The 15280-nt window shown below is 40.5% G+C and overlaps 1 protein-coding gene and 2 non-coding genes across 3 annotated transcripts; 1 reads left to right on the forward strand and 2 right to left on the reverse strand.

Moving 5' to 3' along the window:
* Positions 1–68: 68 nt before the first annotated feature.
* trnae-cuc (transfer RNA glutamic acid (anticodon CUC)) lies at positions 69–140 on the reverse strand. Its single transcript has one exon. It is a non-coding gene; the product is annotated as a tRNA-Glu (tRNA).
* Positions 141–543: 403 nt separating this feature from the next.
* On the reverse strand, positions 544–615 carry trnae-cuc (transfer RNA glutamic acid (anticodon CUC)). The gene has a single exon. It is a non-coding gene; the product is annotated as a tRNA-Glu (tRNA).
* Positions 616–943: 328 nt separating this feature from the next.
* ppdpfa (pancreatic progenitor cell differentiation and proliferation factor a) lies at positions 944–4032 on the forward strand. Its single transcript, XM_061272514.1, has 5 exons — positions 944–1122; positions 2404–2505; positions 3095–3172; positions 3254–3326; positions 3636–4032. Exons 2-5 carry the CDS (start codon positions 2451–2453, stop codon positions 3790–3792), a joined length of 363 nt encoding a protein of 120 aa, XP_061128498.1. The 5' UTR covers positions 944–1122; positions 2404–2450; the 3' UTR covers positions 3793–4032.
* Positions 4033–15280: the final 11248 nt, after the last annotated feature.

Genomic DNA, 15280 nt, shown 5'->3' on the forward strand with positions numbered 1-15280 from the left:
AATAGTGCCAATGTTCTGCCCAATTTGGGGGCATCAAATTAAAGATCAATTTGTCATAAGGAAACGGATTCCCTGACCGGGAATCGAACCCGGGCCGCGGCGGTGAGAGCGCCGAATCCTAACCACTAGACCACCAGGGACAATGAGTCGAGTACTTATCATATTAGTGCCAATGTTTAGCATGGTTTGTGGGCATCAAAGGTCTATTGTCTTAAGTAAATCACTTCCCTGATCGGGAGTCGATTCCGAGCCACGACGGTGAGAGCGCCGAATCCTGACGACTAGACCACCAAGGAAGTTATGGCGTTGAGGCCCTATCATAATATTGCCAATGTTTAGCCCAGTTCTGGGGCATCAGACGTCTATTTTTCATAAGGAAATGTACTGCCTGACTGGGAATCGAACCCTGGCGGAGCAGGGAGAGCGCTAAATTCTGACCACTATACCATCAGGGAAGGTATAAAGTCAATGACCTATATAATAGTATCAATGATTAACCCAGTATTAAAACAAATTTAACGTCCATTTTTCAAAAGCAATTCGTTCCCTGACCGGGAATCGAACCCGGGCCGCGGCGGTGAGAGCGCCGAATCCTAACCACTAGACCACCAGGGAAGACTTGCTAACGACACAGTCGTTGTACTATTTGTTGGTTGTATCAGTCTATTTTTAGATGAGAAATTAGAGCATTAGAGAAACGCGGCTTCTTTCCGTCCAATAACGTCACCATGTTGGGAGTCGCTGAGGGGTACTCTTGCCTGTCTTGTGTGCCGATACCGTCATTTCGATTTCCGCATGTGACTGTGTCAATGTACGTTTGTGTTTGTGTGCGTGACAAAAAAAAAAAAAAAAAAACGTCACCATGTTCCCCAGTCGAGCTCGATGCTCACGTTCCACTGCACGCCATGCCCCCAGTCCCCGCCCATCCGCAGCCCACGTAGGCCCCAGGAGCGATTAAAAGCAGCCCCTCCGCCCTTGTCCGCCAGTGCCGTGCAGCGAGTGACCGAGCGTGGCCAACACCACATTTGTCCATCCTCAAATGGGTTGTTCGAACCATTAAGAAGCTTCTTGCGCCATCCAAACCTTTCACCACCAACAACAGCATTCCAATCTCAACAGAAGGTAAGCCTCCACAAACAACGACTCCACTGTTGTTTACGAAACCTGAGACGTTACAGTGAGGGGAATTCAGAAACGGAGTTCTAACCTCAATCGGTGGCGCATCCAAAAAAAAATGTTCATTTGTGCTTTCATTATCACTCCCGGCAGCAATTTGGATCTTTAGCTATAAGAAAATGGTGTGCATTTTTTTTTCTAAAACAATACACGACGTCCATAAACTCTCACAATAACAACCTACATCTCGATAGTATGTAAATCAAATAAAAATGATTCCTTACACTAACAGGCTTTTAAGAATTGCATTTTCGCTCATTTCCCATACTTAGATTGCATTTAATGAATGTATCTGCCTGACGTCATCGTTTCAAGAGGAGGTGGGCTCCATTTGTTTACCCAACTGTCCGTGTGGAGCCATGGCCACCAATGTCGTATTTCGTTCGCGTGTTATGTGCATTTTCTGGCTCCAAATATATACACATATGGTGTTGTTCTTGACGAATGCCCCAATTTGGGCAGCTGTCTTGTTTGTGTCTGGTGGCCAGTACAGCATGTTCTCACCTGCTCCATGAAATCCCACAAAGCCATCTGCTTCTCATATCCAGTTAAGCCGCATTGCCTTCATCAGCTCCTTATGACTCCAAGATGGCCTTCAAGTAAAAATACTGCTGTACATTTCTGCTTTTTTTGGAAAGGAATACACAGAAAACCCTTAAATATTATTTCGTATCCATTTAGGCATAAATACAACAGACATCATCTTGAACCTCTTTTCTCATCTCACTCGAATAGGGCCTTAGTTATCGTAACTGTTTGTGTGACTTTGCTTGTTATAGCTTGAAAATACTTTTTTTGTTGTGCCAGTTACTACCATAATCCCCGTTTTGAAACCTAGTCAGTGTCATTTAATCCATAACCCATCTCACAGTTGGGATCGTGCCACACGTGCTAGAGGAGGGAAGAAACCAGATTCCCAGAAGCAGCTGTTTCATATACATAAATACCTTAATATTTATATACTGCAAAGGTATGTGTGTACATACAATAAATATATGACCGTGCGCTGAAATCCAGTGCACGTGCCCTTACTAAAGATTCAACATGTTTATTAGGAAATGAAAAGTAGGCAAACCCGTTCCCCTTGAACTGTGCAATTAAAATCTTATTTCGCTGAGTTAATAGATTGATAGCAATTGAAGAGTTTCTTATTTACCGTGTCCACCTGGAAGCAACTTGGGATTCACAGTCTTGCCCATGACTTATCTTTTCCTGTCTTGCCTTCAGGTTCCCCTGCGTTTTACCCAGCTTGTTTTCCACATTTGGAGTTGAAGATGGCAGCAATTCCATCAAGCGGCTCCCTCATCGCCACCCATGATTACTACAGAAGTAAGTCACGTCTTCAGGAATACGACACACCTAAAACCTAGACTGCTATCCAATACATTTGTACTGAAATTATTGCTCAAAGCTTGTGTCTCAGTCAAGATGTATCAATTCTATATACATCCTTGACATCAATTATTACTTCCCTATTAGCCAGGACTTTGACATCATCCGGTGGCGTTTTAGAAAGAGAACAAAACGTAATCTTATGAGCAGGGGTTTTTCAGCAAATGGGTTCACAGGGAGAAAAACTGGGGAAAAAAAATGCAAATACTAATCAATCAATAATCAGTCGCTGCACTTTTAAGAATCAATTGTTTTAAAAAAATTGTTAAACTGAAAATTGCCCAAATCCTTGAATATCATCCTCTCCTTGGGTATTATTTTTTAAAAATATATTCAATTGACATTCCCGTCAGGCAAGGATAATCTTGGCAATTAGAAATATTGTGAATTGAGACTGCAAGTAGTGTAGCTAAGCCAAATTTGTGAAGTGGGTAGGTTCGCAGCTCTGGGTGCAATATAATGATTTAAAAAAATGGTATCAGCAACCCAACACTAGGTGAGGTTTCACACTATTTGTGTTGTGCAGGGCGCATCGGGTCTACCTCCAGCAGCAGCTCGTGTAGCAGCGCCGAGTTCTCGGGAGAGGTCATCCCACACCACCCTGGTATGTAGCACCAAGACCCACGTCGGGTTTCTCTAGTTGTTTTTACAGACTTCCTGTAAGTGTTGCATGTGCTCCCCACAGGACTTCCAAGACAAGACTCTGGCCACTGGTGGACCTCCTTTTTCTTTGCGAAACCTGGAGCCGAACCCCAAAAGTAAGTCATTGATCAAACCTGAGACAAAACAAAAGCGTCTCAAAATCAAAGGGGGCGATCCTCAGCCGTATGTTTAAATAATAACTCCAGGTTCAGAGCAACTGAAAAGTCTCTTGCATCGGTTGACCGAGATTCTATCATGAGCAACCGATGTGATTTTTATTTAGCCTACCTAATGCAGAGAACTTTTCAAATACAGCAATCTCAACTCTTTCACAGCAACAGTGTGCGATTTGTTTGTCGGCTTAACGCCCAATTTTGGGATCTGGGTCGCTTGCGCTCATCTGCTGCTGCTTTGTTTGTTTTCAGAAACGGAAGCTACACAGTGGCTAACGGTCAGGTGACCTGCATCGCCAGGGAAATGCTTCTCAAGCGACAGCTCAGCGAAAGCGCCGACGCGGGCAAGTTTGAGGCCTCGACCCCGCCTCCGCCAGCCTCTTCACCGCCCTCCTCACAGTCCTCCTAGGGGCCCCTCGCCCTCATCTTCATCTACCGCCTACGGCTACCTCACTGCCAACTTGCCATCATGGTCCAGATGGAGATGGTGGCGGTGAAGATAACTCACATTTTCAGTAAATAGCCTTTTTGTTTTTGCCTGTATAGTTTTTATTTGTACTATGACCAAAAAAGAAAAAAAAGATTTTTCATCTATTTCTCCTTGTGTAATACACATTGCTGATAAAAATAAAAATATATATAACTACAAGTTTGCTGCCTGTACTGTATTTTTTGGAGCCTGCATCTGAATCCTTGAGCACAGCAGGACTTGTGTGGTTTGGCTACATTGGTTGGTCACAATCCATTGTGCCTACATAACACGCCACCTCATCACAAATGTGGGTCAGAGAGCACATCAGCCGCGCTCAAGAGGAGGGAGGCAGCTGGAAGACGTTTGTGCGTCATATGGAAGTACTTTTTACAGTCGTCAGGAATCACTTGACGTGCATTTTTCTTCTTAGCATAACGAATCATTGGTATTCATATTTGGTTGTCTTTGTTATACAATAACACAAACTAAAAATGCATTCTAAAAGCAAAGTACCTGTAAACAGAAGAAAATGGTTCAAGTGAATTGATGCAGTTAACATATCATTTGAGTAAGTGGTCAAAAACAACGTAATCACATGTCAGCTGTTACAAACAGTTCTCGCTATTTGTGTAACAGATAAGCTCATTTCAGGCTGCTCATAAGTTCACAGGTAACAAAGTCCAATCAATCAACTGGCAGTTGAAAAAGCCTACTTCATCTGTTCTGTTTTTTTTACTGTTTTGAATTTCATTCATATTTTTTTTCAGTTCTTGGGCTGTTTACTGTAATTATTGTTTTGCTGCGCAGTAGAAATCTGTCGTAAACTGAGGATATTCTATTAAATGTATTAATTCACGTGCAAGCTTTAATTTGGAAAATGTTTTTTGACCTGAATGCATCAGAACTTTTTTACTTGGAGTACACGTATTTGTATTTGGTACGCCTTTGTACAATAAGGAATATCTCAAATAGTGGATTTTTCACAAAAGAGATCGGCAGCTAGTAGATTAAGGAATATTTTGAGCGATTGTTGAATTTTACTTTGTTAACTTTTGTCTATGCAGTTTCATCCGTGTTCACTCTCCTTTTATTATTATTATTTGTTTTAGTAAAGTACTCTGAGAAGCACTTGCATGTGTGTTTACTGTCTAAACGTAATCTTAACCATGATCTTTGATCGGTTCCAAAATTTGAAATGATCATAAATAAAAAATAACTGAGAGTTTGCAATTATTTTCTGCAACCGTTTTACAGAAAGTTGAACAATAATTAAACAAACTGTAATCCTTGATTTCTGATTTCAGAACTATTAATTGATTTATTTGTATGTATGTGTTATATGTCATAATACGATGCAAAAATAACTTTAGTTTTGGTTTCACCGTCATAATTCCTCTCAGAGGGAAGCCAAGACTAAAAAGTGGCCTGCATCACAAATGAGTTCAACACCCATGTAGTAAATTTCATTTTAGCAGAGCAAAAACACGCACATGTGCCACACAGTAGCTTTTTCCACTAACAACTCAAGCTAAACTCCTTCTCGACATACAAATATTTGAAAAGAGTCCAGATGTGTCACTTTATACTTTATATTTCTACTAAACTGTCTCTTGAGTAGTTCTTGCATAAAAGGTAGAGTGAGGGGAAAAAAACTGTGAAGTGAATTTGCAAATGGCAAACTAGCAGTTCGGTTCACTGTTCATATATTTTCTGAGGCTATTTTAAAACTATATACATTGTCTTTATCATTCTCCACTTCTATAAAAGTAGGTCATGAGTAAGCAAAAATAGCGTGCAAGTCCAAGGATGACAACAGTTGAGAACTGCTGCTATAGAGATGCTTCACGAAACCTATATTCTTGGAAATTGGAAAACAGACATTGGAAATTCACACAGCAAAGACAGAGCATAAATTCGAACCCCCAACCTCAGAACTAGTATGAGGTAGAGACACAAAGCAGCGGTCCACCAAGGTGGCTCATACGTCCAAACATTTCTAGGAAAAAAAAGAACACTGCAAACACACTGGACAAAGTCTACTCTCAGTCAGACTGAATGGATGCTGTTTTTGGAAAGTACTGTGGACTCCCACTGTGGCAAATGTCGTGTAAAAGTCCAGGTTTATTGTTTGTTCGTCCTTCTGCCCCTGCCTAGAAAAAGCTGCTCTATTCCGGGCAGACTAATCAGACATTTAAAAAAAAGGACCACGATCCGATCCAAGTAAAAAATCAGTCGAGTGCCAGCGAGGTTAAACGGAATCTCCTGCATCCCAACACAGAGGGAAGAGGAGGCGTGCTCTCAGAGTTTTCTAGGGGAAAGTTCACAAGGCACCACACTATTGGATGATAACAACTTGACTGTTACATTGGGGAACAAAACAGATGGTTTACAAAAAAAAGTTTTAACCTGGCTGTATGCATTGCTTCAAGCTTCACAGACATATGTATGATTCTATTTCAAAAATTTTAAGGGTTGCACATTATACTTGTATTTCATTCAGTGATTAAAAGTTGTTTGTGTATCCTTGTTGGGCAAAGTTGTGCTCGCTGATATAGAATAGCTGAAACAAATACTTGAAAATCACATAAAATGATAGGCCGGATCAGATCTGGCCCCAGGACCAGAGTTTGACACCCGTGTCCTTAATGTTTATTTTGGGGTTGTGTCTTTTTGCTGTACGATTAGAGCAGTTCCAACTAGCAGAGACATTTTTTGTTGGTTGGAACTTATTGCCTAATGAAGATAATTCTGATTCTTTTCTACTATAATGAAGTACTTCACATGTTCACGTTATCCTGTCGAGCCTAGCATGTCACCAACTGCTTTAAAAGTTCAAAATTGAAACTTTTTTTAATTTTTTTATGTCTTAAACAAACAGAAAGACAATAAGGAGGGAGAGGCTGTCATAATGCACTGAGTACACTTGGATCAGTGTTTGATTTGTTCCTAAACCTGTTCCTAAACCTCTCTCAGCATGCTGCTGAGGAATCTGGGCCAAAGGCAGCTGGTCGGCGGCACAGCTTGCCACGGGAAAACAAGTAAACAAGATTCACCCATGGCTCCTTCCTTATCACAAACTAGTCACCTATTCACTGACTTTTGATATGCTATATGTTTGTTCTCTCAGGGTTGTCCCATTTTTAGCTTGTTTTAGCTGTCCATTTGATGGGTACCATGAAACAACAACGTGTCCTGCCTGACCTCGTGTGCATGTCCTGCACACGCACGCACGCACACACGCACACACAGCAGTTGACAGTATCAGCACAGAGGAGTATTTGAAGGTCCTCCGACCTGCAGTTTAAAATTAGCTTCACCCTGACCCTTTGCAAGTGACAGTGCAATGCCTCTGCAGTAATAATAAACCTTTGAGAACGAGAAGTGACACTATGCTGATTCATACATGGTTACATCTACCTAGCTACCGAGCTTGTGATCACTAGCAGCCATAGAGGTCGGAAAAATACTTTTGAGTAAAATTACTCTGGAAAAGCAAAAGTACCAATTAAATTAAAGGTGAGATAATTATTTGTAAGTATGCTAAGTTGATTCTTTTCGCTAACAAGTTTTTTTTTTATGCTGACAATTTAAATAGTGCTTTTATTTTTTCAAGTTACTTACCTTTGTAAGTAATTTACTTGTTTACATGCATACAAGTTCATTTTTTTTTAAAAAAAGTTATGTACTTAGGTAAAAGTAAAAAAAATATGGACTGGGCACTGTACTTAAGTAAAAATTTAAATTTCTGTCAATTATAGAGACTATATCTACACATAAAATAGCGTTTCTCTTTCATGAAGATATGTACTTGAATTTTTTATTTTTTCAGATAACTAAATGGAGATTTCAGATAATTAATTGGAGAAGTTTTTGTTAATTAATCCAGAATAGTTAAAGTCAATTTATAAATGTCAAATTCACTCTGATGCTCCCTGGTTTACGACCTCAGCTACTTCTATGTATCAAAACCAGCTCTGACCCAATTCTGATTGCTCTACTTTAAACACTGTTGTTGGCAGAACTGTCAGAGTGCTTTTTTTCTGGGACGGAGACGGCTTTCATTTGAAAAAGCCATTTTGACGTGTGATAACACTGTCCCGATGGAAAATCCAAATTGCGTTTCAAGTTTCCAGCATGCAAAGGCAGTGGATTCGAGTTATATAACTTGACCATTTCAGTCAAACAAGTTCCAAGTCCTGAAATTGGCAACGCCAGTCTGAATCGGTCAAGTATTCCGACTGAAGTTGCCAATTTTGTGACTTGGAACTTGTTTGACTGAAATTCTGAAAGAGCGTGGTTGCTCAGGCAAAGTTTCCAGCAGAAAGGCACAATTACAGCTGACTCAGTCGGTAAATTGTGATGCAACATAAAGAAACTGGCCGAGATGTGACTACACCAATGACACTCTATAGTCAGAGTTGAACTAACAGTTGTGCAATACAAACTCAACTCAAATAAGTGCAACACCAAAATGAAATAAAAAATAATGGTACTGTGTACAAGACTCTTCATTTAGTCTATTCTTTTTCTGGAGGCAAATTTTGGGAAATTAATTTGTGTGGACGCAAGCACAGAAAGACAGATTATTCAAATTTCCAGGAACTCAGTATTTTAAGCGTATCGATAACATGACCGGGAAAGTAGCCACAAAATGGCGTAAATGTTCCAGCAAACTCTATGCAGTGATCCCTCATGTCTTGCTGATATCTGCAGGCTCAGCAAGCCTTTAAATCAGATAGGTGTAAACACAAGAAACAGGAATGGTGGTTTGTGTTTCTATGATTACAATGCGGACCGTGACAAAAATGAGTTTGACACCCCTGATTTAGCCAGAGGCCACACCAGGATTTTTTTGTCTGCATTGTTTGTCATGCATTCAATCTCACTATCACAAGTGTCATTCTGTCACCATTTTTTATTTATTCTGTACTTAATTTCAAGTAAAATGGGTCTGCTCAGGGCGAACCAGTACAATTCAAGTTCCATGGGTCAGAGCTTCTGCTTTTGAAGGCCCTGAGCAATTTAGATTAATATGGCAGCACATGGGGGGAAAAAAAATCTAACATCTTCATAAACATACTGGAGGTAGTGCAGCATGGTGAAATGTTACAAATGAAGCAAATTGACTGTTGGGAATAAATGAATAAAAATTCATAGAACAAATACTTGGGTTGTGAATGTAGGTCAGTGCTTCTGATAGTATCGAGTCCACCAGCAAAGGCCTTGCTGGTACTGACTGAACATCAGTCAAGCAACGGCAGCTGCAGATCTTTCCGGGCCAACATTTACTGAGCCAAAGAATCTGACCCCAATCATGTATGAGAAGTAGGTCACTCTGTTCAGACAACAGGTCACAAAAGACCTCTACTTATATTTGAGGCAAATTTAAAAGCACCTAAGGTTGTGCCAAAACTCTTCCTATGAGTGAAACACTTTGTCTATGCTTGTGCTGAATATGATTTACCATAGTGCAGTGTTGGACAACTTTTATCGAGCAAAAGCTACCATTGACACAGTTACTCAAATACACCTTTCTTTATTTACACTTGCATTGATCGTTTGAGAACCATTGATTAAAAGTAAGTGGTTAATTCTATTGCTTGGTACGCAAAAGTGACATTCACAGGAGGTCTTGACCCTTCACCTCATTGAGTCCTAAAAATATCTCGAGCTACGTGACATAATCCTCCTGCCATTTCTGTAATTTTATTGCCCTCTCGTGGACAAAAATTGCATAATTTGACAAATGTTCATTGTCCTTTTTTTCCCCTTTTCCCGAAATACAATTAAAATTTACAGTATAGGCTGAAGAGAAGTTGCACATTTCTTTCTTCATATTATATTACATAAGGAGGTAAACACCAGTGATGATTCGATTTTAACTAATGTTATTGATTGCAATTATTCGAAATTTAACAAAATAATCGTTGACAACTCAATTTTAAATTCATATTGGTAGATGAGAAAAAAAAAATCGTACCTGAATGTCGATTTAACCAAATACAAACGTCAATCCGATTTTAAATTCATTTTAGTATAGCAAAGTGTAGGTATAGTATTCATTGAATTTTTTTCCCCACTATCAAAATAATTCTAGAAAACTGATTATTTTTTTAAAAAGAATGCTTTGTATGATTTTTGACATGTCCTTTATTTTCTGGACTTTATCCAAAGTCCCTATACAAATTGTGTGTCAGGACTATTTCTCATCTTCATCTGGAAAATAACAATCCAAACATGGATGTTGTGCAATTCATATTTTCTTGTTAGTCTCACCATTTCATCTTGCAGTGGGATCTTTTGGAATATAATACGGGAAATATTACTGACATCCCAGGAGAACCTTCCAATCGTGTTGTTTAGTTTTTTTCCCTTGTTTTTTCTTTTTTTTCCCCCAACGCGTTGATGCAACACTGAAAAAACACTATTTTCCGAACACGCACGCACGCATGCACCCAGGTCCCTCCTTCGTGATATGTAAGAGGCAGAAAGAATCTCACCTGGACAGTTGTTTTTTTTCACTTTTTGTATTTCCACATATAATAATAATAAATATCCATACCTATAAACACTCCAACGTAATCCAAATATTAAGTCACACGAACTGGAAAAAGATCCACTTTGCAAACACAATGATCAATGTACAAACAATAGACATCTCCATAGAAATGTTGAATGGTTTTTGTTAGTGATTTCAGTCTCACATCAGAGGAAATCAGCGGGTACAAACTCCACCCGGAGATTGCGTATTTCCTGAGGTTTATGGGTTCCCCGTGAAGGCCAGGAGACGGGAATGGCTTATACGTTACCGAGGACGTTTGTGTACCTTTGACGGTACAAGATTACACTTTTGTGAGCACTTGGCTTTTAGAAATGTACCTACTCTGCTCTCCTTCTAGACCACACAAAAAAAGAGCTGATTAGAATCGTATTTATCTTTGCTGGCCCATGCAGAGACGTAGGGGAGTTGTCGGTTGTTGACCTCCGACAAAGAGGTCACACTTGGGAGGGCAAAAGACAACATTTTAGATGAGCGTATGCAAATTAGGGTGGGGGAGATCCTGAAGAAAATGCAAAAGAAACATTGTGAAAAAACTGTACATGTAAACATCACACTTTCACTGAGTCCAAAACCGGAGGGAGGGGGCGATACAAAGCTTCACACGGGGATACAGGACGCCGCCCCCTGTCCATGCACACAGCTACAGTCTTATGAGTGCGGCGGGGGCAGGCGTTCAAATCAAAGAAATAACAATAGCATTACAGACCACCACCAAATGAGAAGTTCAAACAGGCAAGGGCTTCTTCAACCACTTTTGATTTTTTTGTCTTCTTTTTAAAACAGTGCTGTACCCACAGAAAAAAAGAACAGTTGAAAACAGCTTTTATCACTCTTTGTACAGCTATACAGTACACGTACAGAATCTGACCACTTGAGCAATCCACGAGCTACCAGGGCACTTGCAGCAACACCGAGAGATCATTATGTTGTCCGCGCAATACAAAATTTGCCGGCATCATTTCCAAACCAACAGACAAAATCATGGTGGGTGATCACACAAGCTGCTGTGGTGCTTTACTTACACATCAGCAATCAAATGTTCGACTGAGACGAGACCGCCACGGCAACAGTAAAAAAAAACAAAAAAAATAACATCAAAATAATCAATACGACAAAGAAGTAGAGGAGACGAGGACGCGTACGTCATGATTACTCGAGAAGATTAACGTTGGACATGTGCGAGATGGCCTGCCGAGGAGATGTATAGGCCCAAAATTCTATTTACCATTTAGCTCTCACATACACAAAAATATCTCGCCCATGACTCACACAGATACAAAAAAAAAGCTCCACGTCCAACAAAAAACACACACATGCTAAAACAACTAAAAAACATACACACAAGTCCCCTGTAACTACAAATAACATTGACCTCTGACATGCACAGAAACTCACTAAAAAACTCTATCGTCCAAAAATCTCTCACGCACATAAAAAAAAATCATACTCACTGCTATGCGCACCCACCCCTAAACCTCTTATGCGTATGTACAAAAAAACCTCCCCCAGCAAAAAGCCTCTCTCACAATACCAAAAAGTTGCCACACAACTAAAAATACCATATCTCACACATGCACAAAAATCTCTCCTACATCTCTCACACAGGCAAGAAAAACTCAAACATCTCAAAAGCCTCCCACACTCATCAAAATAAAAACGCTCTCATACTCAAACAAAACTCTTTCACGTACATCGCTAGTGTCAAACTCCAGTCCTCGAGGACCACCATCTTACATGTTTTAGATGGTTCCCTTCTCCAACAGTGCCAGTCAGGTGAGTTGGAGGAGGGAAACATCTAAAACATGCAGGATGGCAGCCCTCAAGGCCCGTCCGTGACATGCATGCGAGAGAAAAAAAACACACCAAGAAAACTCTCACAACCCCTCCAAACTTCTCGCATAAACTAAAAAGACTTATGCTAACCCTCTTACTGAAGCAAAAAAAGCATCCATCATTTTTTCCATGTGAGACCTTTTTTGTCCATGTGAGAGTCCAAAACTGTGTGTGTGGACGGAAGCTCAAAAGTGTAAACAAGATGCCATCTCAAATGTTGATCGGCTCTGCCAAGCAATAAGTCCCTCCCTTCGTCAAAATGTGAGAGTTATTTTTGTTGCCCATGTGTGTAATTTTATTTGTGGCGATATGAGAGGTGCCTGTATGGCGCCACCTACGGGCCCGCGGAGGAGCTGCAAAGCTGCTTGTGAGCACAACTTGGAGGTAAAAAGCCGCTGACGAGCGGATCACTGCGTTAAGTTTCCTAATCCTGAGCTATAAAGTGCTTCCAAACTTGCAATAGTTCATCATGCTGACACTTGAAATGCACATAGCACACGGCCCACTGACAATGTGACAAACGCACGCTAATATAGAATGTGTCATGTGGTAGATAATATATCTCTCTACAATTATTATTATTTTTTTGTAAGGTGCGAGCCGGCTGAGTCGGCTGCTTAGAGTGTCACTTGTCCTTGTTTGGAATGTGCTGAGTGACGGAATTACTTCTTGACAGATTCATGTTCAAAGTGGGACACTTCACTTTTACACAAACGGTCCACGACGACACTTACGTCAAGCAACCCCCCCCTAAAAAAAATCCAAAATCGGGAAATCAAAAACAAAAAGTACACTTGACAACCGTTTTTGTGCTGACTCACCATCAAGTGTGAGACTGTGCTCCTCTCTCTCTGTGTGTGTGCCCTCTCAGACACACACACACGCACACACACACACACACACACACACACATACACACAAAAGCACGCACAGCAGGGAGCGTAAACTGATGTAATTACATCTTTGTCAAAGATTGTCTCTTGCGTCTTTTCCAACTGACAGTTTTCTGACATGGTTGCAGTGACAGGATGGCCGCAATGCGGCTCGGGGGCTGAGGGCGGGGTGTGTGTGGGGGGGTTCTCGGTTCCATCGCACCCCCCCATGCAAATGTTTGGGATTACCTCAATCCATCGAGTGATCAATTGATATTGGCTACGCGTGACAAAATGCACATAATAATTCCTCTACAACAACAACGATGACAAGAAGAAGAAAAAAAACAAGCAAAGTGTGCAAGTCATGTGACCTTTGAAAAGTGATAAGGTTGATGACCAACATCAGCCGTCAAAACATTGAAATTGGCTACAATGCTGCATGGGATTATGAAGTCTTTTAGGACCGGACAGAATTGTGGTGAAATTCTCCCCACGATAGCCTGTGACATGAATATCATCCTCTACTGATTATCATCAATATTGCACCTTTTTCTGCTCGCACTCAACAAAATGTTCAATAATCTCTTTCTTCCCTGACAGGTGTTGGTGATCTCCTATCGTTTCATTTCCTCTCCATATCATACCTTTTTCACAAAATGAGTCTTGGTCTCTAACAAAAGACAACGAGGTAACGTCTTGAGCGAACGGCTTGGAACAAAAATGAGACTGATTTTGGGATCAAACAGCAACGGTGGCAGGAAATTTAGCAACCGTTTGTCTGTCGATGGACGTCCACCAAGTCAAACTGTTGGATGAAATATTTTGACCCAAAAGCAGCTTGCAGTACACTTGGGTGCCGAATAATAGCAGTGTGGATTTTTTTCCAATCAAAAGATTAATCGGTTCAATAAATATTTTGTTGTTTCCATCCCTTGATTTAAAAAAAAACAGGACTTCAAATTGCCAGGGCAGCAAAAACAAACCGGTCGCTAATTCAGTTACTCCCCATTATATTAGATTTAAAAACTACTACACGGCTTTACTTTTTCATTATTTTTTAAACACATTGCTATTATTCCATCCACCACTGAAACCTGCAAGATGTCTGGGAAAGCTAATTAAACTCATTCTGTGTTCACTACAATCAGCAATTCCCAACTATTAAAAAGAATCCAGTGGATCGCATAAAATGATCTATGATTTAATTGGGCCGAAAATAATTTTTTACTGAGTACCGTTTTTTTCCGTGTATAGTGCGCCCCCATGTATAGTACGCACCCCTAAAAATGGCATGCTGATGCTGGAAAAAAGCTTGTACCCATGTATAATACGCACCCAATTTTTATGAATTTTTTAAAAAAAAAAATTTAATTTTTTTTTTTTTTTTTTTAAGTCCCAATGATCGTCACACACGCAGGGAGGCAATGGGTCCCATTTTTATATATTTTATTTCACAACACTTTGCCTTGTTCCTTTGGTCTCTGCTGTTCATCCTAAAACACAAAGGCGCTCTTTAAGCAATGCGACAGTGAGCGCCCGGCGCGCTGCACCAAATTAAGCTCCCTGCGCAGTGCGCACTGAGGTCCACTTAAATTTTAGAAAGTACATCAGGACTTTAAAAATATCTTCTAAATTTCAGCGACGGCTCTGTCACAATAATCGACCAGCCCGGTGCAGTTGGGCGGTCGGCGGCGCGCTACGGTTGAGCGTTCTCTCGCGCGCTCTCTCTCTCGCTCTCTCTCGCTCTCGCACACACGCAAACCGGATATCATACGGAGGCCGCCATTACAGATGCGCAGAACGGATGAGCAAGACACGTCAGCTATATAAAGAGCGAGAGTTCAGTTCTCTACCTAAATCCGTATTACAGGTAATATTTTATTTCACAACACTTTGCCTTGTTCCTTTCTTCTCTGCTGTTCACTTCAAACACGCTCCATGCGCACGGAGCGCGGTGGTGCGTTTACGGGCAGTCGGAGAAATCAACGCCAACAAAAAAAATTACATCCAGCCTAGTTAAGACCATACCAAAGACTATAAAAATGGGACCCATTGCCTCCCTGCGTGTGTGACGATCATTGGGACTTAAAAAAAAAAAAAAAAATTAAAAAAAAAACATTTTTTTTTTTAATTTTTTTTTTTAATTTTTTTTTTG

The sequence above is a fragment of the Syngnathus typhle genome, linkage group LG2, assembly GCF_033458585.1.
Source record: "Syngnathus typhle isolate RoL2023-S1 ecotype Sweden linkage group LG2, RoL_Styp_1.0, whole genome shotgun sequence".
NCBI lineage: Eukaryota > Metazoa > Chordata > Actinopteri > Syngnathiformes > Syngnathidae > Syngnathus > Syngnathus typhle.